The sequence below is a fragment of the Epinephelus fuscoguttatus genome, linkage group LG15 (genome assembly GCF_011397635.1).
Source record: "Epinephelus fuscoguttatus linkage group LG15, E.fuscoguttatus.final_Chr_v1".
Taxonomy (NCBI): domain Eukaryota; kingdom Metazoa; phylum Chordata; class Actinopteri; order Perciformes; family Serranidae; genus Epinephelus; species Epinephelus fuscoguttatus.
The window spans coordinates 13,907,402-13,932,364 of record NC_064766.1 but is presented as its reverse complement, the minus strand read 5'-3'; the positions used below and the strand labels follow the sequence as shown (position 1 = coordinate 13,932,364).

The 24,963-nt window shown below is 41.9% G+C and overlaps 1 protein-coding gene across 3 annotated transcripts in view; it reads left to right on the top strand.

Annotated features, from left to right (window-relative positions):
* The first annotated feature begins 2,836 nt into the window (after window positions 1-2,836).
* Window positions 2,837-24,963, top strand: part of LOC125901646 (zinc finger E-box-binding homeobox 1-like) — a 74,069-nt gene continuing 51,942 nt past the window's right edge. The window contains exon 1 of one of the 3 annotated variants that reach the window (XM_049597413.1): window positions 2,837-2,970. In XM_049597413.1, coding sequence (XP_049453370.1) covers window positions 2,913-2,970 — 58 coding nt within the window. In that variant the 5' untranslated portion in view covers window positions 2,837-2,912. Of the gene's footprint in view, window positions 3,066-4,404; window positions 4,666-24,963 lie in introns of those variants that run through there. The other 2 variants (XM_049597415.1, XM_049597414.1) reach the window with 2 other exon arrangements.

The following is a 24,963-nucleotide window of genomic DNA, read 5'->3' as shown; positions in this document are numbered from 1 at the left end:
GACAAAAAGCTCCACCTTTGCCAGCTACAACATTCTGAAATAGGCCATTCTGCATAATCAGTACTTTCACTTTTGGGACTTTGAGTGTATTTTAATGCTAATACATAATAATGTAACTTTTTTATTGCAGGCCTTTTACTTGTAACAGAGTAACCAAAAAGAAGGGACCTCTCCTGCAGCTGTTTTTGCTCCACATGTTTCCCTCCTGTACAAAACCTTCACAGTTCAATCCGAGCTCACCCATGCTGTCTCTGTTGAGTCAGACAGCGGACAACAATGAAGCACCTTCAGGAAAAAAAAGCTTATAATCTCAAGCTTTCTGTCCCCCTGTCGAGCCTCTGCAGTTTAATACTCTACCCCGTCTTTGACGCAGTGTCAGGGTATCCAGAGGAGTCCTGTGAGAGGCTCGCAGCAGCACCTGGTGTGTCTGAACTGGAAACCTGATCATCTGCAGGTACAAGAATAGCTCGACGGGACCGTTAAAGGCCACTCCCCTGACCTGCTGTGAACTGTCACTGCACTTTTGTCCCCACTGAGGACAAAACCCTGCTCAGTGTTTGTTTGGGCGTCTATGTTTGGGCTCAGGTTTTCTTAACTCGCTGCTTAAAAACTCTTGACATTTCGATAACTGGTTGTTTTCATTTAGGGGTGTTGCATTTTAGCATCAATAAATCATCAGCATATTAATTTAGAAATCCAGTGTGTTTACAGTGAACAAACAAGACCACCACTGAGAAACTAAGCACTCTCTGCCAGTCTCTGAAATACATTCTACATTGCAAAGGATTATATTCAGCAGAATATGTTAAAACTTTAACGTCACAGGAGAGGAGACTTCTCTTCCAGTGGAAATGGGGATTGAACATTCCTATTCCTGCCAGTCCCTCATGCCTGGCAGTAACTGCTGTGTACCTGCCATTCCCCATCACCTGACCTCCCCCGCCCACCTGCACACCTGCTCCCACTTCTCATCAACATTGCAGCATTAATCTCATTTCCATTCATTGTCTTCCATATTGTTTATTGTGCTGGCTACTTAAATGTTTTCCAGCCTCCATCTTTCCCTGCCTGCTCTTTGGATTCCTGCCCGTCTGCCCAGTCCCTAAATGGGTAAAGTTTGCCCTCTCCTTTGTCTAGTTCTGACCTCAGTTTGTGTCACACCACAAGTAAAACTGAGCTTTTAATTTTACCTGCTGCTTTCTGAGTTCTTTTGATGTGTTTTCCAAATTATATCTTGCAGCAAAGACTGAGTTACTTCTCTATCATCATTTCTTGCTTTTTGGGTGCCACTTCAACATACAACAGTATGACTAGTAGAGACGTGTACTGCAGTTGACCCCTGGGTCAGTATGTAATGATGTTCAGTAATTAAATAGTATTTACTCGAATACTGTACTTAAGTATAAGTACATCAAAATTGAAGTAGATGATTTCTACTACTTTACATGACATGAATACCTTGTGTACTTTTTAGTGGACTACATTTATTTGACAACCATACATATCATTGGATATAATTGTTTTCTAAAATATTATGTATTGTTTTAGATTGAAATACCCAACAGTGCATAAGGTAGTGAAAATATCTGCAATAATAATTCAATAAATGTACTGTATATACTCTTAAGAGGGGCATTCTGCATAATGACTCATTTCACATTTGATACTATTAATATATTTTTCTAGCAATACTTCAGTACATACACGTACAAGTAAAATTTTGGAATACAAAACTTACATTGCAGTATTAGTGCTTTTTATTTAAGTAGAGGATTAGAATACCTTTACATCTACCTGTTTGTTTGTCACAGTTTATTTTGAGTTTCATATTTTAGCTTCAGGATTCAGGTAAAGAATTGGTATTAGGATGTAACTTAGTATATTTACTCAAGTAGGTCTAGTGTAATTAAGCACATATTTTGAGGTACATGTACTTTCACTCAACTATACAGATGGCTATACTGAACTTTTTACTCCACAGTAGCTCATAATTATTAAAACTATATTTACCTTGACTAACTACAAAAATAAAATTCTACTTACATATATTGATGCGCGGCCATTTAGTGTCAATATCCCTGTAACACCAAACATCCGCTGTACTTCACTGTACCTGTAAAATATATTTTTCTATTTTTTATAGTACCATTTTTCAGTTTTTAACATGCAAATATCACATTTAATATGAGTACAAGCATATATATATATATATATATATATATATATATAGTCTATGTGCTGATTCTGAATGCATCAGTCATAACCTAATAACAGGCTACAATAATGGTGTTACACTGGCAAGGGCCAGTTTTCTCCACTGACTTGCCTACTTTTGATTCTTCAAGTACATTTTGCTTATAATAGCCTACTTGTATACTCTTACTTTGGTATCACCTTAATTTCAGGACTTTTAGGCCGACTTATAATGTGGGATTGTTACAGTGAGGCATTGCTGCTCTGAGCTGACTGATGTTATGTTATGTTATTACTGACACACTCATCTCCCCTCAGCTCTACTCTTGTAGACACATTTATACTCTTCCACCTGAGGAGAAACACCTCCTGTTTTATTTTCATTTTCTCAGCAGTCAGGAGGGGCAGAGACAGTGAGAGCCTCAGGACGACCCTGTCAGAGCGGTCGGACCACCGCTTGGAAACGCCTCTCAGCGAACACACACCCATGTGCGGCCAGTAGGAGGGGCCACGTGCTGAGGTGTTTGAGAAGGTGATGCCGTAAAAGCAGCCAGTGTGTCGCAAACCAGGTGTTTTTAAGCTGGGGGAAGGTGATGTCGTAAAGCGGACAGGGGAAGGGAGGGGTGAGGATGGGTGAGGAAGAGGAGGGGGGAGACAGGAGGAGGTGGAGGGAGGAGGTGGCTCGCGAGCGGCTGCGCTTCAGACTCAGCAAGAGGATCATGGCGGATGGCCCCAGGTGTAAGCGCAGAAAACAGGCGAACCCGAAGAGGAGCAGCGGTAAGTCCCAACTCCTCCGTACCCGCCGTTGGGCGAGCCGGGCGGGCTGCCGGCGAGCTTTTCACTCGGTAAACTTCTCCTGGAGACTTTTGGGAGTGAGTTGGAGCACGTTTCGGGGACTTTTGGGGAGTATTAGTGTGTTCATATATCCCAGTGTGGTGGTGTACCGTTATACCTGGCTGGCTTCTCTCTCCGCCTAGCGGTGCATGGGGCCGCCTGACAGTGAACCGTTATCCGTCAGCCAGAATAACCCGAGGAGCGCTTGATAGTTGTCTGTATTCTTACTTTCCTCCACTTTTCCTCTCTTTGTTACTGCACTTTTCTGCCACTTTCCCACCCACAGCAACACTTGGCGGCAGGTTGCGGGGCTTTCACATAACAACGTGGCCCGTTGAGCGCAGTTTGTAGTTTTAGTGTATGATTTTTTTTTTCAGGGCGAGGTTGTTGCGAGGTTAGTTACATGCTAACTTGCTGCTCACTCGGCTCCGGACGGTGCAGTTTGTCACTGCCGTTCTAAATAAGTCAACTTTATGTGCGTGTTTTGATGGCCGGATGGGGAAATCGTGCTTTCGCAGTAAATACATGGGATTTTCTGCATGGGGTTTGGTCGGGTCCACTGCTGCTCCGGTGATGGCAGAGAGATGGGATGTTTATTTTATCTGCACTTCAGCCCTGCCTGCCACAACTGCAGCACCACATGTTCCCTTAGTTAAGGTAAGAGTGGAAACTGTATTTTTAATCCACCTGAAGTATATTTAGCACATATATCAATCTCATGCATGCATGTCCTCATTGCTTGAACCAGTTTACCTTTATTAAAATAGCATTTTTAGTTATTCGGCGTGATATTTTGGTTGATTGTTGTGCAAATTGCTCCTATTGCACAGTGTTGGCTGCTGCTTTTTACACCTGTAATTTCGGGATAGTGAACTGTTTGCAATGCTGAAAGTAAATGATGCACATGGCTGCATTTTGGGCATTATTAGAAATGTATATTTTTTGTTTCCCAGCATAGAGTTTGAGTCATTTCATCCCAAATATGGACTTGTATGTGCTTGGTTGTGTGTGTTGACATTATATTTACCTGATTTTAGTGTCTTCTGTGATATAGCCTACTAGTTGTAATAACCCTTTATTATCACCTACTGGGGGCTTGTTTCTGTGATGTCATCATGAAATGATACCAAATGAGGTGTTTCACATATTAAGCATAATTTTGAGTCCACCTGTCATGAAGTAAAGGATATAAAAATAGAATTCAGGTCTACGTTGTTGTAATAACTTTAAATTCACACATCCTTTTATAGCCAGACTCTCTCATTGGACGGTTTCTTACCTGTATACTCTCCCCCTCTCACGTCGTATCAGCCAATAAAAAAAAAGTAAACCCATATATTTATATATTTTAGACACCGTTATGAGGCTTAATGTGTGCGAGCCGAGGGGCTGGAAAGCACCTTTTTTTCCTCCTGCTGACGACACGACGGTGACTCTGTGCGTCCGTACAGGAGCCATCACCATCATCATCATGTTTACCTGAACGCGGATAACGGGGCTGACAAATGGCCTAGAAATAAACAGAAATAACACCTGCAGCTCTCGACCGTTCACGGAACAGGATCCGCTCGCCGTTTCCTAAAGGCTCTGTGTCTCGTGAGGAGCCTGGAAAACCGCTCCAAATGTCAACTTGTGCAGGTAGAGATGATTTTTTTTTGTAGTTTTTTTTTGTAGTTTTTTTTTTTTTTTTTTTTTTTACCGTGTGCCATGCCAGCTTCGCATGGATGCTCGCCTCCCCTTCATTCTCGCGGGATTTATCTCATCGACACGCATTTCTGACCCACTTGTGCATGTTTTATCTTTCCTTTTATGTGTTTTTCTTTGGTGTGTGTGTGTGTGTGTGTGTGGATTGGTCGCCTTGTTTGGTCTCGTGCACTCTGCAGCTCTGTGTGAGTGTCTGCACGGAAAATGAGCAGTGCATAGGGTGGTTATTTCTCTGTTATTCCACACCGTGTGCAATAATAGTGCTTACAGGGCTCACCGTCAAACCTCTCGTTTCCATCTATTGTGTTGCGGTAATTCGTTATACAATTTCCTGAGAAGCGGAAGGGAATGGCGGTCAGTACCATTACTGCAGTGAAGGCGGGGTTGCTGCTTTTTTTTCTGGACCGGAGACAGCCAGGTACGCAAGGTGATGCAACACCTATAAAGGTGTATTTTAACCGATTTCCACCTGATATCCTCGCAGTATCAGGCTCAAATACTTCATGGGAATAATCCTCAGCGTGTCGTTTGGTTTTAATTTCCAAACACATAACGGGTAAATGAGATTATAATGTGAAAGGAGCGCGTCCGTGTCCGTATAACGTGGCGCACAATCAAGATGGCAAAAGGTGCTGTGATTCATTGCGCACCGCCTTCATCTGCTCTGCCCTTTCATTTTCCACCTGCCTCAATCCAAACGTGTCTTTTTTATTAGTTTTCTTCCACTGCTTGTTCACAGCCCTTTCACTCCTTTGAATTTCAATGGAGATTATGTGCCAAACATTAGCCTGTGCTAATGTACCATGACCTCCAGTCTGTCATCACCATGATGTGGCACACAGCTGCTGATCATACCACAAACTATACTGTCTCAAAAGCTTCAGTTCATATGCTCTCATGACTTTACACATATGCTAGTCTTAAGGTGGACCAACTTCCTGCCATGTATTATAAAGTGAGTAAATAGACTACAGATGGGCCTTCAGTGATAACTAGCTATTCTTCAGGTGATTGTAGATACATTTCACTGTACACTTTTCACGTTGGAGCCAAATCTCCTCATGATTTTATATGTTTATTTATTGTTTTGGGTTTTGGAAAATACCCATTATTATTTCCCAGATTCTGAATGTTGTAACGATATCAAAATACTCAATCGATATCCTACATTAATTAACAAATCGATCTTTTCTAACACCTTACATGCTCCAGGGATCCATCTCCTTTCCTCACTTGACAGTTTACTATTTATATGTATATATTTGAGAACATTCTAAAGCAGCATTATAAGTATTACAGGCATTTTTTACAATTGTCCTCACATTATAGCCCATGATGAAGAGACTGACAGTTTCAGGTACATATTTAACAGTTTAACATCTTTAACAACGTGTGAAGGGCACAGTCATACCTACCGCTGGTTCTCTTGGGTCCAAACCACAACGTCAAAGTTGGCAATGCATTTTATTTTGTGGTTTTAGTCTCACAGTGCACAATTATATTTTAGTGAACCAGAACTGTTAACAAAATCACTACCAGATCGTTATCAGTTGGATTAGGTAATCTGCCATTCTTGCTGGTTGGAGGCAGAAAATAAATCTACTTAGAGTCCATGTAATGTAAGATAAACACTGTCTGTGCTCTTTGCGGAAGTTGATTTTTTTCCAATTAGGTGTTACCATTCTTTTTTTAAAACCTTGTATTTTGTAGTCATTTCCTGTAGTTATGATCTCATTCATGATGAGCCACATTGCAGTTTGCTTGAGAGGAGACTGCGGGCCGCACTAAAGTCCCTTCTTTATGCCAGCTTTGTATTTTACACAGAAACAAACAATTGTAGCATCATGCAGCCCCAGTGTGTCATTTTAGACAGCATGTTGGTATCGCAGAAGCAGGAGTGATGGGCGTAACATGTAAAACAAAAGCATATGCATCGACAGCGCTTTATAAACATTAACAATGGCATTAACATGGCAGTAACAAGCATTTACCATCTCTGTTAAATGGCGGCTGACGAGCTCCTAAACCTCATTGTTTATCGAAGTGCAGACATTTTCGGCCACTGTCTTTCTTCTTTCTTTCGCTGCTAACTGCTACTAGTTATATTTTAAATCTCCCGAAGTGTGTTGCATACTATGTCATCGAAACGTCACACCTGTGCCGCCCTTGATCCTGTCCTGCCAGTTGTCTCTTTTACATCGACGTTGTTTTGACGCTATACCTACCTCCAATGCTGGCTTAAAGGCAAGACAACTCTGTCTCCCCATTCCGGGATTAAATGGGGCTTGAGACTCATTCAGGTGTCTGTAAGCATCCTAACGTAACCCGAGGGTGTCACACTCATTGCAGTTCATGGGCCACTTACAGCCCTATTTGATGTCAGGTGGGCTAGACCAGTAAAACCATTGCATAATAGCCTTTAAAGAACAACACCTCCAAATGTTTGATGTACAATAGCATTCTGAAAAGGTTCATCCATTTATGAAACAGTCGATGAACAGCCTGAAGAAATGTCTTAAAATAAATAAGAGCAGCTTCAACAGTGTGTCTTAGTTTTTCCGCATTTAGTCAGTCTAATACTCACTGTCACTACATGTGTATTTGTCCATTCATTTCCTCTCCTGTGCAGTAATGCTGGCATCATCACACCAAACTAAAGTCGAAGCTATTGAGGAGGCAGGTTAATTCTTGCCCTACAGACCATTTACAGATCAAAAGTTTAAGCAATAGCTTAGCAATAAGGTTCCACCAGTATTGTTTAAGGTCTGAAACAGATTCTTTTGTACTGAAGCTGCTGCTTGATAATATTTTGCACAGTGTTCAATATATCTAAATATGACCACAATAAGTATTCATTGTTCTTTCAGAGAACTATATTCTGGTCAGGGTGGAAAAGCCTTTGAAGCAACATTTTACATGAAGTATCTTCTTACCGTCTAACTGTCTCCTGACACAGTTAGCTCTCAGATGTTCTTCAGTGTTAGGTGTGCAGAGTCATCCAGTGGGCCAGATTGTACTCTTTGGTGGGTTTGTGTGATGACACCCCTGCCCTAACCTCCCTAGTGTTAAGGATAGTTGACAGTTCGCCTTGCTCTACTTCTTTACAGAGATGATTCCCCACTAGGCAGCAACTGTAAACATGGTGCTATAAAAGCCCATTAAATGATGAGTGTCATCGAGCTATAGGCCTGCAGAGACCCTCAACAACCTTTACTTTCTTCTTACTGTACTTGTTTTTGCCAAATGAAATGCTTACCACTGAACATTAGCGTAAGTAGCAGCAGCATGCACGCTACATAAAACAGTTATTTCTGTGTTTTTAAAGTAATTAGAAAGAAAAATGAGCAGAGAATTGGGAAGAATTAGGACGTTGTTGCTTTTAGCTCCACCGCTTGTCGATCGCCCGCAGTTCTTCTGTAAATGGCAGGTGTCGGCCCTCCATGTGTGCCGCCTGTTGCTGCTGCCACTTTGGTCACGGCTTCGTCATCCAACGCTTTTCCACTTGCTTTAAAGTGCTCCGTGTTTGTGTGTGTGTGTACGAGTACGCTCTCAGCTGGGCTGTAATCTAACGCTGCAATTTAGGGACTACAGGAATGCAGCCTGGTGTTAACATACCTTGACAGGATAAACACAGCGGCCTACTCCCAGGCTTGGACTGCTCAAACCTTCATGCCTGCCAGGGCCTGGGCTTTAACCAGCGTCTGTCCGCCTGTCCTGTTTAAGTTTTTTAGGAATAAGGAAAGGTTAAGGTAGTTAAAGGTGCCCTCTTGAGTTTTCTTGTTAACAAGTTAGGTTTACATTCAGTCTCATGAAATTGTGCATTGTGTGTATCCTTGAGCTCTAACATATGTGTTGAATGCATGAAATATTTGCAAAGCAGATTTAAAAAAATGAGTCTTGCATTGTTTACATCCAGTGTCAACTAGCTAGCAGACTTCTTTTCATTGCCTTTGCTAGTGCTTTGCTGTGTATCTTAGCATGTTTGCACCACCTTTTGAGCAAAGGAATAGTGTGAAACCACTGGCAGGAATGTATATTGTATCATTCATGTGCGCGCATATACGAAACGGGGATCCACTCATAGAAAAACTTATAGCACTCCGGAGACCAAAAACTCCACAGGGAACTTTTAAATTTTCCCGTTGGTGCCAGTTGGAGAGCATATGCTCTGATAAAAATGTTTTATAATAAATTGCAGATGTATGTTTGGTTAAATTATTTGGAGTATTTTCACTAGCATTGATAACGGTGCATCAGCAGACAAGTGTAGTGTTTATAACAGCTTCAATGACTCTGTTCACTGACTGCTGTTTTCTATAAGTTATATCAACTAAGGGAAACAGACATTTGTTGATACAAAAATGCTTTGAATTACTGTTTTAAAGGAGTACTCTTGTCTCTCTGGTGACAGGCTCTTTGATCAGCTTGCTGCTGTTTGATGCGATGAGATGAGCAGCATTTTCTCTGTGTGCCTGGTATTTATTGGGCTCTCCTCTGTAGACGCTGAAGCTGTAATGCTCTATTAAGGCGTTGCATGTTGTACAAGCAAGCTTTGCATCATCTTGTGGGGACTACGGCCCTTCAACTGAGCTTACTGCTTCAAATCAGGCTGTGGCATGCTGTGTCTTTGTACATCATGTAGTTTTAAAGGAAATAAAGGGTTGAATTAAATATAAATGCTGCGGCACGTTTTATAGTCCTCTTATTTCTTTTGCTGTTGTATGAATGAACCATTTTCTTGAGGTGCACCAGTCACAGCGGTCTACGGAAGAGAGGAGTCATGTGACTGTCCTGCCTCTAAGATATTATTCAACATCTATGTGTAGCTAATCGTGAAGTTCACAAAATTCAACATGTGAGTGTGGCAATTTTTGAGTGTAATGTGAATATTCACGCACACGTGAACCTTTGTTGTGTACTAGGGGGGATTGTCAGAGGGAAATGGTCCTGAGTGGTATTATTAAAATAGTTGTGGTCAACAGTAGCTGTTAATTGATCTATGACCACTGGCCATTCATGTTACTTTCTCCTTGTGCTGACGTGCCCGGGGCTGTGTGTGTGTGTGTGTGTGTGTGTGTGTGCTGTTTCCCTCGCACAAATGGGCCTGCTGAATGACAAAGCACTACAGGATGTCTTTAGCAAGTCAGCATTAACCCCTCCCATCGCCTTTTATGGTCCAGAGGGGGAGGTGCGTGAGGGCTACTGATGCTGCTGCTGTGACTAATTGAGTAGTGTGTGTGTGTGTGTGTGTGTGTGTGTTAGTGAGAGGGAGAGAGGGTGTGTGTTGTGTGTTAGCATCAAGGTGGGAAACAGCTACTTTTCCTCCAGGCTTTGCATAACAACAGAGGCCTACTTGTTTGGATTTACATGCATTAACATGGTGCCTGTTGGGGAAAATCAGCGGTCGCTGCTGATGCTGGTGCGTTTCAATTAGATGACGTCAGCTGATAAAGGCACCTTGACGGATCTGGCGTGGACAGTTGAGGCAGATGACTCAATACAGCCTCATAAAGGCATACGCATAAGCTTTGAACAGGTTTAAACAATATACACCCCTGCATTTGACTTGCATAGTGTTTCAAGCAGGGTAAATAAAGGAGTCAGAGAATGGATAAAGCGAACATTGAAGCCGTGCTTAATGAGAATGAAATGAGGAAAACAATATCTATGGTTGTTTTGATGAGTTTATTATATAATGGATTTTAAAGGCAGAAAGTGAGGGAGTGTGTCATTATAAAAACATTGAGGCAATGATTTTCACACTGACAGACACTGTACATTAGCAGATGTACTGAGGTAGGCTAAGCCAAACAACACAGCCACAATCACCCCAGTAACTAAACTACATACTCAGAAAGAAGCCTTTATCAAACAATTCGTGACTTAAGACATTCGCCAGCACAGACGTGCCTGTCGTCGTGCAGGTGTGATTTGCTTGTACTACTCTCAACACTCTAACACTCAACATGAGAAGTATTTTTAGTCAAGGTGGAAGGGAAATGATGTGCTGCCATCTGATTTGATATGAAACTGAGAGCTACCGATTGTGTCACTCGCAGGAGTCTAAATAAATCTAAAACACAAGGGGCACATGTGGCTTTTGAAACTCAAAACTATACGTTTCTCTGTGTCACCAGTGTTGACAGCACAGGTTTTAAAAGAAGCCCCCCTCCCACACCCCACAGAGACACCCACCCACCCTCCCAGTCCTCCACGGAGAGGTCAGAGGTCAGTGGAGCAGTCCTGGGGCTGTGTTACACCAGAAAGCACATGAGCCACATGTGCTGAGAAGCACTGTAGCAGCGAGCAGCATGAAGATGCTCATTTGGTTATGTTTGGCTTTTTCTTTCTCGTTGTGCGTGAGTGAAGATCATAGGGACATATCATAGATAGTTTTTTTGATGCATCAAATCATTGTACAGCAGTGTGTACATTTAAAACTGAAGTTAAGGTCCAGTGTGTAGGATTTAGTGGCAACAAGCAGTGAGGTTGCAGAACTGAAACTTCTCCCATGTGCAAAGCATTTAGGAGAATTGCAGTGGGTGATGTGAAAAGGTGAATGGCTCTATCTAGGGCCAGCGTTTGATTTGTCCGTTCTAGGTGACTGTACTGCTCCATTTGTAGATATAATCTTCTCACTCAAGGTAACAGTTACACAACGATTGTTATTTTCAGGTGATTATAAACTAATGAAAACATATTTAGGAATATTGTACACCATTTCTACCAATAGATGCCCCTAAATCCTACACACTGGACCTTTAATAGTGTTTCTACTTCACCAATGTCACTTTTAAAGGACCTGTCTCCACTGAAAAATTGTTTTAGATGCATTTGTAGTCAGTCCTCAAGTGCCAGTCCATGCGCACCTAAATCAATTTAGGCCTAAATTACATCTTAATTATATCAATTGTGCAAGACTGGAATTGCAGGAAAACTTTAAGGCAGGTGGACCTTGATGCCAAAGTAGTGCAAAACAAACGTTCAATGCTTGCTCCATGTTTAGGCTGCAGAAATGAGCCTTGCCAATACAATCAATATATTTGTAATAATGTAGAGTACAAATGTCATCGATACCCGGATTATTAGCAAAAAAGACATGCCCATTTGTTGCTATAGTTTAGTGAAATACATTCAGCATCTAAAGCTGCTGGGCCCTCATAATAAACATGTTAAGGATATGTACCATGCTAAAAATGAAGAGCTCAGAAGAGTGGTAGGGACGATTCAATTTCTGTGTAGTCTGCCGTGTGGAATTACAATAATATCATGGTACAGCCAAATCCTCCTCCGAACTTACAATGCCGTTTAAAATTGATGTCATGAAGACAGAGTTTCCTGACTGCCACCTACGCTCAAAACAAAGCCAAATGTGGAACCAGAACTGAAATTTACCTCCAGCGCCACTGGTGCATAAAATCTCAGAGGAACTGCCAAACTCGTATTAGCACTTTTCTTAAAGGTGGCCTAACCCATTTCCACAAGTAACCTGCTTTGCTGTTGCCTTTCATCGTTCCCATTCAGCCACCTGAATATTCATGTATTCAAGAGGCTCCCTGAGCAGCTAGCAGCTAAAACTTTAATCTACACTGTGTGGTGCTAACCAAGGCTGAGCTGTGAAAGGCGGCCTGTGGTGAAAGGACCAAGTTTATTCTGCTGCTGCTGACCAACATCCCACCTCATGCGTGCATCTGTGTGTGTTAAAACATCCACATACGAGTGCATGTGTGCATTTTCAATTTGGTGTTTAATGAGTTTATACATGTGTTTATACGTTTGTGTGATTGTGTGGGTTTTGTGTGCATGCAGGCCAGTGTGTGTCAAAAGAAAGAGTCCCATTCAAAGTCCTGTGTGTATGGGAGAGGGGGAGCACTCTTTCACACTGAGCCTGTGGGAAACTCCTCTCCCTCTCCTTTGGTGGTGCTACAATTTGCATATCCTGCCATCCTCCATTCTCTTTTTTCTCCCGCCGCCTGAGAAGAAGAACAGAGTCCGCCGGCTCCTCCAGCTCTGAGGAAATCAGTGAAAACGCAGCCCAAAGCTGCTGCCTGCCTCCAGGCACTGCGCCGAGCCACAGCCTCGGATGTTTTACAGTAAAGACTGAGTCGAGCCGTAATCCCATGCATGTTGGTCATTGAAGTGGTGTGCCGCTTGCCTGTGATAGGCTACTCACTTTTATTTGCTTCCATTAAATTTGGGACACATCTCAAAGGTAAACCAAAAAGGAACAGGTGTAGAAAAGGAAATGTGGTGCTGAGAGGAGAGAAGGAGCAGACAATGAAATAGATACAGAAAACAGTGAAGCAGTACAAGGTGAAAGCCTGACTTTGCATTATATTATGAGCCCTACATTTTTTCCTGTACTTCACCTTAGTTTTATTCAGTCATAGAATCAAACAGGGCTTAAACAACTGCTCGAATAATTGATTCATTAACATAGAATATATGTCAACTACATTGATATTTGATTAACTGTATTAATCGTAATTTTTTTAAAGCTAAAAAATTCTGAACTTTATCCAGTTACAGCTGCTGATTTAAGAAGATATACTGCTTTTCTTTGTCTCATCTGAAAGTATACAGAATATTTTAGGATTTTGAACTGTAAGTTAAAATCTGAAGGTTTCATTTCAGGCTTGAGGAAACTAAAATGGCCATTTTTCAGAAGTTTCTGAATAGACTGTATGAATAGGTTAATTGGGGAAATGATTGTTAGTTGCAGCCCTCATATTAAATGTTCTTAAAACAAGTAAAATCTACTGTTTCGAGAATAGCTCATTCTACCTTTTTGTAACATTGGTGATCCAAATCCAAATCGGCATCAAAAAAGACAGAGGACTCAACAAGCGTCAATAATTAACATTTGATTGAAGACAATACAAGTTAGGTCAAGTGTTGGACATAAGTGCACGTCACTGATTACTGATCTTGTCATTTATGAAAACCGAGGTTTTCTGACCCAGTGCTACTGACTTACTTGGATTTCTCTACTCTGTGCTGTCTTGACCAGGACACTGGAAGAGGTTTTTAATCTAAAATAGCACTGCATGCTCACTAAAGTTCTACAGTATATAGTAATGGAAAATGTCTCTGTAGGCATGTAGCGTAGCATATCCCTTTCATAGCTTCTTATGCTCAAATCCCGCTTCACAGGAGCCAGATTATTTTCATAGGAACATTATGCATTAAAATAACTAAAAGAACCACAGCGGGTTATTTATTCAGATTTCACGTTTCACATTATTACTTTAACAAACCAAAGCTATATAAAACCACGACCAGAACTAAAGAATTCTTGAGAGATTCCAAATAATTTATGATTGAATAAAGCTTAAAAAAAGGTAAAATGTTAAACCTCGAGTTGGAGCAAGGGAGGCGACCTCCCAGCAGCCCTAGTGGTCTCAGGAGACATAAATCATGAGCGGTGGACAGGTGGGTTAGGAGGGGCCTGGACTCACTAAAGACACCCCAGAGACCTCAGTGGGTACAGCAGCAGCAGGACAGGTGGGAGTAGAATAGAGAATTAGATTAGAAGCACGGTAGAATGGTTTCATCTCGTCTTTTACACCGTAACTGTATCGCGTCTCAGATTATATATAATAAAACATATATAACATACCTACCATTTATACATTAAATCAACCACGCCTCCTCTTTGGGAGGTTGTTGCAAGGCATTTTGGGAAAAGTCAGTCCTTACCAACCTCTTGTTCACACATACAGACGCCAAGTGACAGACTCCATCTTGCCTCTCATGAGCCTGAAGCTTACTGGTGCCTTTAGCATTGAGTTGGTAATCTACACACTTAACTCTGATTAGGCAGTGATTTCCTTCCATCGCCACTACACTGGTGCTGGAGCTCATTTGTGTTTAAACACTTTCTCATCCAAGTCACTTGTTGAAGTCATATCTCGGGGGAACTGGGAAGCCGTTGACCATGACTTTGAGCTGATTACTTTCACGCAGTTGAGTTGGAGCAGAAAACAATTCTGTGGCTCTGTTTCTCCATAGGGAATAAAATGAACATGATTGGATTTTGGCAGGTTGTCGCTCCCATGTGTCAGAGGATAAAGTTTTGTCTTTTCTCAGCTTCCTTGTATTGTCTCGCTCTGCGACTACTGAATTTTTGACCAGTGGGTGCACCATCATGTTTTTCCAGGTTCAATTCGCAATTAGTGAGTGCTGAAACAATTAGCCAAGGAATTGATTTGTCAATGAACAGAAAATTTACTGGAAACTAGAGCTGCAGAGATTAAACGATAATCGATTAGTTGTTGACTATTAAATTGACGTCCAACTTATTTCAGAGTTCATTAATCAGTTTGAGTCATTTTGTACTAAAAAAAGTCAAAATTCTCTGAATCCAGCTTCTCAAATGTAAATATTTTCTGGTTTCTTTACTCATTTATGGCCGTAAACTGAATAACTTTGGGTGGTGGACAAAACAAGACATCATCTTAGGGTTTGGGAAACTCATCAATCATCATCAACAGATCAATCGTCAATGAAAATAATTGTTAGTTGCTACCCTATTGGAAGCCATTTTGGTAATTCATTAATTATTTGTCATTTTTCAAGCAAAACATTTGATAGTTTCACCTACTTAAATGTGCAAATTTTTTGTTTAATAATGCATTTGTTCCCTGTGGTTTTTGGATTGTTGGTCGAATAAAACAAGCATTTTTAAGATGTTAGCTTGTGTTTGGGGAATTTAGATGCACAATTTTGACTATTTTCTGATATTCTATAGCCCAAATGAATCCATTAAGAACATGTTCGTACTTAAATCAATAATGAAAATATTAGTTACACTGGTTTCTGACTGGTCTGATCACTTTTAAATGGATGTTTCCTGTATGAGTAGACCTGTCTGTAAACAGTGCACCACTATTCCATGATTCTGTTGACGTTCTGTAGTCAGGACAGGTTTTTCTTTATTTATTGGGATGTATGTGTTTCATAGTTGGACAGAGACAGAGCTGCTGTCTCTCTGTTTTCCCTCTCCCACCATGCAGGACAGATGGTGAGTGAACACACTGAAATGGAACAGAGGATTTGATTAGAAGCTGAGTAGAGATGTGCACTGTGGATTCTCTCTTTGTGTCTCTCCTCCATCCTGTGTCCTGTGGGCTTGATGTAGAGTGCATGGAGCCAGAGGGATGATATATTAGGCTTGTAAAAAGGAAGAGGAGGTGGAAGACACCTCTTGCTTGCAAACAAAATATGCAGGTCTATTCAGATCCCTTAATAAACTGTCAGCGTAGATTTAGATTTGCTTGTTGATGTAGGAGAACATTAGGAGTTGTCCTTTGTAAATCACGCAAGCAAATTCACGGTCGACTGAAAGAGAGAGCTGGAGAGGCTAAAAGAAAGGGAGTGTTGTTATTGAATTACAGGTGATGGCTGCTAATTGGGCCCTCCAGAGGTTGTGTGTGTGTGTGTGTTTTTGTGTGTTTGGTGTGAGTGTGTGTGTCTGGCTCAAGGGATGCGGAGTTGATGAAGCTGTTAGGGTAAAGTGCGGGGCCCCAGTGCGCTCCCTGAGTGCTGTGCTTTAGAGGCTGTCCTGTCCCCGCGGAGGAGCGCTAATGGAGGCCACCCAGCCCTGATGAATTACACCCAGACGGGATGGATGGAGGGACGATGGAGCCGGGGGGTGATGCTGCTGTAATTGAGGCGGCTGCTGGGTGAGAGGAGTGCTCGATTTTTGATGAGCTGTAGGCATGAAGCAACACGTTTGCACCGGGGCCGCGACAGTAACTGCATTACCTCCCCACCGGGGTTCCTGGCAGGGTGTCGGCAGGGCCTTAAAGTCATATCTAAATACATGTTTTTCTGCTATCAGTGATTCATGTGACACGACAGTGATGCAGCCCTTAGCCAGTCCATGAAATTGTAAAAATGTGATGTTTGACATCTGATCTCTGGGAACATCCTCTGTTGTACAAGAAGCAAAGTGTTTCATGTTTACTGTTGTAGCAGTTTGTTCTTTGGAATAAACAGAAGAAAAACTAGAGCTAACATTAGCAGTGATAGCCAATAGTGCTGGCATTATATATTCATATAAAATATACCCTGGTCCCAGCTTATCAAATGTAAAGATTTACCCAACTGCAAACCATTTTTCACAGTTGATGGTTCATACTTTTATGCTGAGTCATGATTGTGCCTTTTGCTGCTTGTTGATTGAGCTCCTTTTTTTAAGTTATTCAGTTATGTTGTGCTATTTCTGGTGGATTTTGTGTATCTCTTTGGGTAAGATAATGACACCAGCAGCACAAGATCTGGGGTTTTACTTCCATGTGTAGTGCAGAGCTGAAACCGTTAATCAAACAGTTAATTGACACACAGCTAATCCAGCTTCTCAGTTGTAAGGATTTGCTGTTTTTCTTTGTTTTAATGCTGTAGTGAACTGAGTATCTTTGGGATTTAGACTGTTCAAGTCTGGGTAAAGTAAAATCAGAGGTTTTTGTCTTAACACATTCTACATATTAGGAAATACTTGTTGAATACACATGAAAAGACAAGTAATTTAAAAACATCACCTTAGGCCTTAAGAAATTTGACAAGCTTTACTATTTTCTGGCATTAGACCACACAGTTAGTAGATTAATTGAGAAAATAATGAGTAGATTCATTGATGATGAGCATAATTATTAGTTGCAGCTCTAGTGTAGTTTCCTGGGTAGTGCATAGCTTCAAGGCATTTTGGATAAAATACCCAATCTTACAGTGTCCCTGCCCTTTTCACTGCATTTTATGTATTTATCATCACATCCAATTTGCTTCCCCTCTGTAATTGTTATTCTTTTCTCTGCCGAGCGTTCAGGATCTCCGCTGTCACTGAGAATGCCACCGTGCTGATCCACGTCGGCAGATTTTTGTCGATCAAAGCAGTTTTGGCATCGGTGTTGCCCACTGCAGTGTGATTGCTGAGGTGTCAGCTGTTCAGTCTACAAGAGATGTGGACAAACGACCCCGCGGGCTTTCTCATCATTTTGTTCCTATGTTTGCGCTGCTGCCACTCGGCGGGATTTTGGCTCCCTCTGCCTTCCCAGGGCGAAACCTGTGGGGTAAAGGCGAGCACACCTTCATCTGTGTGTGTGTCTGTGCATGTGGACGTCTGTGAGGCCATCTGCATCACCATACTGTGTCGTGAAGCTGCGTTGTTAAAGTCTCCCAAGACTGAAGTTCTCAACCAGAAATTATTTGTGTTTGTGTGGCTTGTTTACTCTCAAGAAGGTGTGTCTGTTATGGCAGGATGTGAGTGACGGGGTCTACTGTGTGTCCTCACAGGGGTCCCTCTGTAACAGCACTGCAGCATTGGTGGGTGGGGTCATTGTGTGTCCTTGTTTGGACCCAACTGTGTGCAACATTTCTGTGTTGTTCACATACTTTTCAACGAAGAGCCGATAATCTAAATATTGCATTTCTTTGTAGTGATGTCTCTTCTGTTGGTGCACCAGTACTCATGGGGGAAACGCTGTGCTATCTTTACACCTGCCTAGGTAAACTGTCATCCTCACTTTGCACTGTAAAGCATAAACATCAGATGTCAAACCACATAACCACTCGTGTTACAGTTTATCTTAACAGCTCTCGACTTGATAGAAATGTGACAGCATTTAGAGCAAAGGAAGGGAAGTTTTGTTTCTAAAAGGTTCGTCAATGTAACCAGATTTTATTGTTTTACACTGAAGTCAGTACCTTATTTTTTTGGCACAGACCTGATACAATTTTAAGTTTTTGATCTTAGTCTTGAAATGTTTGGTTCAGTCATGCCACTACAAATTAGCTGTTGCCGTCAGCCAGTGTAATCGATGGGAAAAAAAAGAGTTTAATTTCCTCCCTTCATCAAGTATGTAACCTAAGCAAAAGTCTGGCTGAGCTGCAGTTTTCCTTTTTGGGTTATCGGAATAAGAGAATTGGCACAGGTGCAGCTTTGAGGCTGCAGCTTTTACATCTCGACTGGGTTTCATCAACACTTTCCCCCCCCTCTGGTCTCATGCAGCAGGCATCTTAATGTGAGCTCAGAGATACTTGGAGTTAATCTCACCAACCTGTAGTAAGCTTGTGTGGAGGCTCATTAGTCACCAGTCACTTTGCCTCTCATAGTCTAGCAGAGAGGCTGGGCAGAGGCCCAGAATTCAACAAAAGAGACATTTTTAAAGCAACAGATCAGCAGTATGTACTCTGTGGATACCAAACTTCAATATCCTTACCACATGTTTCACATAGAGTAGGGTTGGGTGAAGAAATCTTTACAAATCCCGAAAATAAATTTGAATTGATTCACAAAAATATGTATTTTTAATAACATTAATGTAACCAAAAAATGCAGAAGTCAACCGCCGGGGCACAATGCAGCATCCGGAAGGTGTAGCTACAGCACATTCATACATGAGTAATCTTGTAGTTTATTTGCAACAAAAGGCAAACATTTGGGCACATTTAGGATTTCATGACTTAAAGGGATAGAGCACCCAAAAATGAAAAAATTCAGCCATTATCTACTCACCCTCATGCCGAGGGAGGCTCAGGTAAAGTTTTAGAGTCCTCACATCCCTTGCGGAGATCCCAGGGAGGAGTGGTAGCAACACAACTCCACCTAATGGCTTCAGGACACTTGGATCACAACGGACGAGCAGTATGGAGATATTTTGTGGTTTCAATTATGTGTTCCTGGATGTTTTATTCTGGGGCGCCATCAGCCTGCATTAGGTGGAGTTGTGCTGCTACCCACTCCCCCCTCGGATCTCCGCAAGGGATGTGAGGACTCTAAAACTTCACCTGAGCCTCCCTCGGCATATGGGTGAGTAGATAATGGCTGAATTTTCATTTTTGGGTGCACTATCCCTTTATTAAGTGGCTTTGCAAGGGCGAGGTCAAGTATTTTGTGGATACTTATAACTTTATCACCTTCAGCCAGCTCTGGTCAAGCGAAAATAACAACTCTGCCTATAGTCTGTTAGTTAACATTTTGTCCTGTACCAATGTCACAAAACCTTAGAGCTCAAACAGTTATTCCATTTATTTGCTGCTGACTTGACAAAACAAGCAATTTGGGGATTTCATATACAGTACTTTGTCTCTGAGAGACTATAATGGCGGTTTCTCTTACTATCCTCTGACATTTAATACACTAAATGATTAATACAATAAATAATTATTATTTATTTTATTAATATGTGGGTGAGCTTTTGAAATAAATGTTACAATAGTAATCCCAAATCAGATGAATATGAGGAAGTGTGTTCATTGGATGCAACCTAAAATGTTCCTCTCTTGTTGGCTTTAAGTTTTACTTCTTCTGAAAAAAAAAAACAAAAAAAACAAACTGTTAAAGCTCCTGCCAGCGTCCTGTCTCTTCCACTAAATTCATGTGAAGACAAATCCAGTTTATGTGCATCTTGCCCTCATCAGATTTGTCTAGCACTTAAATACAACTGAAAACAAGCAGAAACAGGCAGAGTAAGCAAAAAAATGGAATGCTGCTATTATATGTGTGTTTGTGCATTAGTATGTGTGGATTGATGTCTGTGTGTGTGTGTATAGCCTTCCCAGCGTAGCAGGTGTGCCTGGGCTTCAGCCCCATTACAAGTCTCATAAATACCACCTGACACCGTTACAGCAGGCAGGCTTCGATATAAAACTCTCTTCCCGTGGCGTGAGCATGCAGCCTTTCAGCAAAATTATATTATACCACACTTCAGGGGAGGAAAGCTACACCCCTGCTCAGTACCTCTTAACAGACCGAGCTGGCCTGAACACACATGCTTTTTCTCAAGCTGCGTCCTGTGGCTTCAGATTTGAACCGTTTTTATTTCTGTATTTAAAGCACTTTTGACAAACATGTTTTCTCAGAAGCTCGTCATGAATTAATTTGACTTGACTCGACCTCACTTGGCTCCTTCTTTAGTTATTTTTAAAAGTGGATCCTCCAAAGCTATAATGTGTAATGTCCAACATGTTCATTTGAGAACTCAGTCTTGGCCAAAACACACACACAGTCACTTAAATACACACACTTTCAGAAGCATTAAATATGCATCAAATTTAACAGTCCTCAAAGGATGAAAAAATATCATGAAGGCCAAGGTGCCCTGGAGTTTAATCCCTCTCTATCCTTTAACAGTTAAATTTGGCACATTTGTAACTCAAAGGCATTGGTTATAAGTATTTGTGTGGCGTTCACTTTGCGCAGATACACCTGTGCAGTGTTTTTCTGTTTAGCCTCTTTGCTGCCTCGCCTGGATGACATTTCAGTCGACCGGCGATCTGAGCGTGCTTGACATTTTGCTAAACTCCGTTCGGAAAGGTTCCTGCCTGTCCCTGTGTTTTCCTTCCCCTCCTCCCTGCATTGTGTAACTGGGTAAACAGGCACACACACACACACACACACACACACACACACACACACACACACACACACACACTCAAACACGTGTGTATCCTCTCAGACTGCCTATACATCTGGGGAGTTTGCTTTGTACGCCTGCAGGCTTAGGATTATGCCTTTGTCTTTATTGCCTTCAACACACAGAGCAGCCTTGAGTTGTTTATTTTTTGATGTTTTCCCTAAACACACCTATAAAGAAAAAGTAGGTTAGCATCTCATTATGCTCTCAAAACAGGTCATTATTATCTCAGTCTGTACATGGAAGTTCTCTACTGTTTTTTCTGTCTTGCGCCCAGACTTTGAGAGTTGCGCAGATGCACCAAATAGGAAAGTTTGATCTGTTTGCATGTAAATTGATACACCAAAGATGATCTCTTGTTCCCAGCTTGTGCTGTAAAGAGCAAACCTTTTGAATTCATACCAAACAAACGGCTATAAAGATAAAGTTCTTTGAAAATATCTCGCCTGTAGCTGTGCCTCCTCCAGTCACCCCAGAGGTTCAGTTGAACTTTTAATCCAACGGCTGAAAGCATATGGAGATCGTCCCCTTTGCTTTAGTTCTGTGCCACACACACACACACACACACACACACACACGAAGCTCTGCACTGCCAGCTCTGTGGTACCCGGGCATAGACTCTTCTCCCAGCTTGACGCTCCCCTTGCTGACAGCCGTTCAAAAAGCAAGCTCGCTACCCGTCAGACATCCAGACGGCAGCGGCATGGTCTTCATTTAGTGAGGACAGAACCGCCATGCCAGCCGGGGCTATGTGCCAGGGAGCTGCCCACAGAGCTCGCCACGGCTGCTGCCAACTCCTGACATACAGTAGATGGGCGTTCTTTGCGCTGGCCGTGCCAAAAATACAGTGGTCTGATTGAGTAATATGATGTAAGATGGTGGGATGGTGTGAAGTAGCCCACTGCATTTTGAGATGGAGATATCGTTAGTGGGGAAGGGAGGCGGAGGCTGCAGCTCTGTCCGCTCTCCATCTGTGTTCTGATTATGAAATTAGGCTGCTGACTGGACACAGAGACCCATTCATAAAGGCCGAAGCTGCGAGAAAGCAGGGACTTTGCAGTTTAACAGGTGGACGGTTATTACAGCATGATAGAGATGTTATACTACTGTAGTATTTGGATTTCAGATCTACTAAACTGAATTTCGGAAGTAGCGTAATATTGTTGATGATGCTTTTCAAGTAAAAGTCACATGTATTTGTGGTCATGTTCAATCTGGTTTCTTAATGTGGATTACAATAGTACAAACCTTATTTAAATAAGAAATGGCAACCGCTAGTGCTTCAAAGACAGTGAAATGTAACTCATAGCATCTTTAGCTTCTGTACGTGATTCCGTCTTTTGGTTTGATTGCTTCAAAATTAGCATGATTTAGCAAGCATAGAGTATGTGGAGAGCAGACAGAGCTGATACAACCACCCATCCGTATCCGAGTTATGAAGCTCCAAGATGCTTTAATGTAGGGACACAGAATTAGAACTTTAAGATGTGTTGTTTCTTTCACTCTGCCCTTAAAGAACCTTTATCATGTGTTTCAGTAGGTGCGTTTGCATCAGCCCATGTCTCATTGAGATAAGCGTCTGTGTGCTTTATCTTTAAAGCAAACATTCTGACTGATGTTACCTTACAGCTGACCTCAGTTTGCCCAGACTGAGGTCAGAAGTGAGGTCAGAAGTGTTATCCAGGAGCATTTTTGACATGACAGCAAAAGCCTGTGTGCGCTCACCTTAAAGCTCAGGGCAGAGCCACAAGAGGCTTGTCTTGTATAGTGTTAAGCTAAGCGCTTAGTTCAGCGTAGCCTAGCCAAGTGAAGCATGGCGCGGATACAGAAACCGCTCACGGCAATACACACTTCCCCCACAGGCGGGCTTGTGTTGCGGAGGCATCTATCTCTCGCAGAGACACAGCTAAACACACAGATGTCATGTTTTGCACATCACAATGCTCAGCTTTTACTGATGCTAAGCAGCTCTTTGTAACCAGTGGAAGTCTACAGTTCTCCGACCTATTTCCCAAGGAGTTTTCTGCCAGAGAGAGAGAGAGAGAACGTGTGTGATATGAATACTGAGCAGGTGAGAATAGGAGGAAAATGTAAGGGAGCTGGTAGTGAGGATGAGATCATGACCACAGCAGTGCAGCGGTACCTGCTGGGGCATAAATCAGGCTCACAGAGATTATTATTGATAAGATGGAAGTGTTTTTTTCCTGTCGAATCTCACTGTGACCAATGTAAGGGAGAGGAGAGATAAGTTCTGCAGGCAGGACATTAAAGCGGAGTTTCTTGCCAAAATGAGAGAGCCACATTTTTTTCAAGCACGCTGCTAAAAGCAGGCAAAGAGAGAAAAAAAAGATTGTTGGCTTAAAAGTAAAACCAGCTATTGAGTATATTTAAGTTTTCTGCTACCTCATGATCTTTCTATGGAAAACGTGTACTTGTGAGGAATGAATGTTAACCATCTGGGAAATGCTTTTTCCAATGGAGAGGGGAATCATTTTTAGAAATCTATGCATTTCCATTTCAGGCATGCCATTCAAACAGTGGTCTTGTCATCTCCGCATGGACAGAATAGGTAGCGAACACGTTGACTGTAGTTTTATTGATCTGGTGTATGATTAGCCGAATGCTTCCACATTACCTGATTGCCTATAGGATATCCTAAAGGATATCTGTTTGGCACCAGTGAAAGAGAAAGCAAGAGCTAATAGATATTAAATTAGTCCATGTACAAATTGAAATTACATCACTGCAACTAAAGCGTGTCTGGAAAATCAGGGTGTGGATTGAAACACAAGATGTGCTGGAGGTAACCGAGTCCTCTACTCTGCACTTAAGCTGTCATTTAAGCGCCTCTGAATCTCCATCTCTCCCATTATATTTTATGATAATCATTATATTATAAATGTGTTTTAAGGCTGTATCAGTCAGGGTGAAGCTCAGAGAGTAGACAGAGTGTTATGTGTGATTAAAGCTTTAATAGGTGAACCTGAATGACATTTCCAGTGCGATAACCCCAACAGTCTTGAAAGGAAAGGTCAGCGGAGACAAAATTAACACACAGAGCAAAAACCAAGCAGAAGTGTTTCTCTCAACGATTTGTTTTCACTTTCAGTGATGCGTCCAACTGTCCTTGTAGCTTTCCAGGCAGCTCCTATTGACCATCTTTTGTTTTCGCTGGTTTGAGCCAGAGGTTTCACTCTCAGCACCCAGTGATGAAGCGAGGCTTGATTGAGAGGATATTAACCTTGTTGCACCAAGCAAAGATCAACCCAACCCCCACTTGCAGTATAGAGTGACAGGAAAGATGGAGGACAGATGGCATGGGGGTTGTGTTAAAGGTCATAAAGGAATGCTGCCCCCAAAGTACGTGGCACATGTCCACTGAGCAACCTGGACCGATCCTTTCTGTCTCTCTGTTATGTGAAATTGTCCAATCTAATACTTGATGGCTGTGCGTTAGAAATATTGCACCTTACAGATGGAGGTCACAGGTCAGGAACAGCTGCATAACATCTCCTCTGGAGCTAAAAGGAATGTAGCATTAGGGACATGTCAGCAGGTTGGTCGCTTGCTGAGTCTCACCCAGATGTTTGGGTTTAAGAGAAGTCCACCAAACCCCTGCTGTCCATGCAAATGGCTCTGAAATCACAGCTGCATTATAGCCTTGGGCTGTATTATTATTTAATCTGCCAATTATTTCATCGTTATGATTACTAATTAAGTAATTGTTTGGTCTGTATTAGGACTGCAATGATGAGGATAATGGATGAATCATTGATACCATTATTTTTCTGACATTTTATACACTAAAAATATTTTG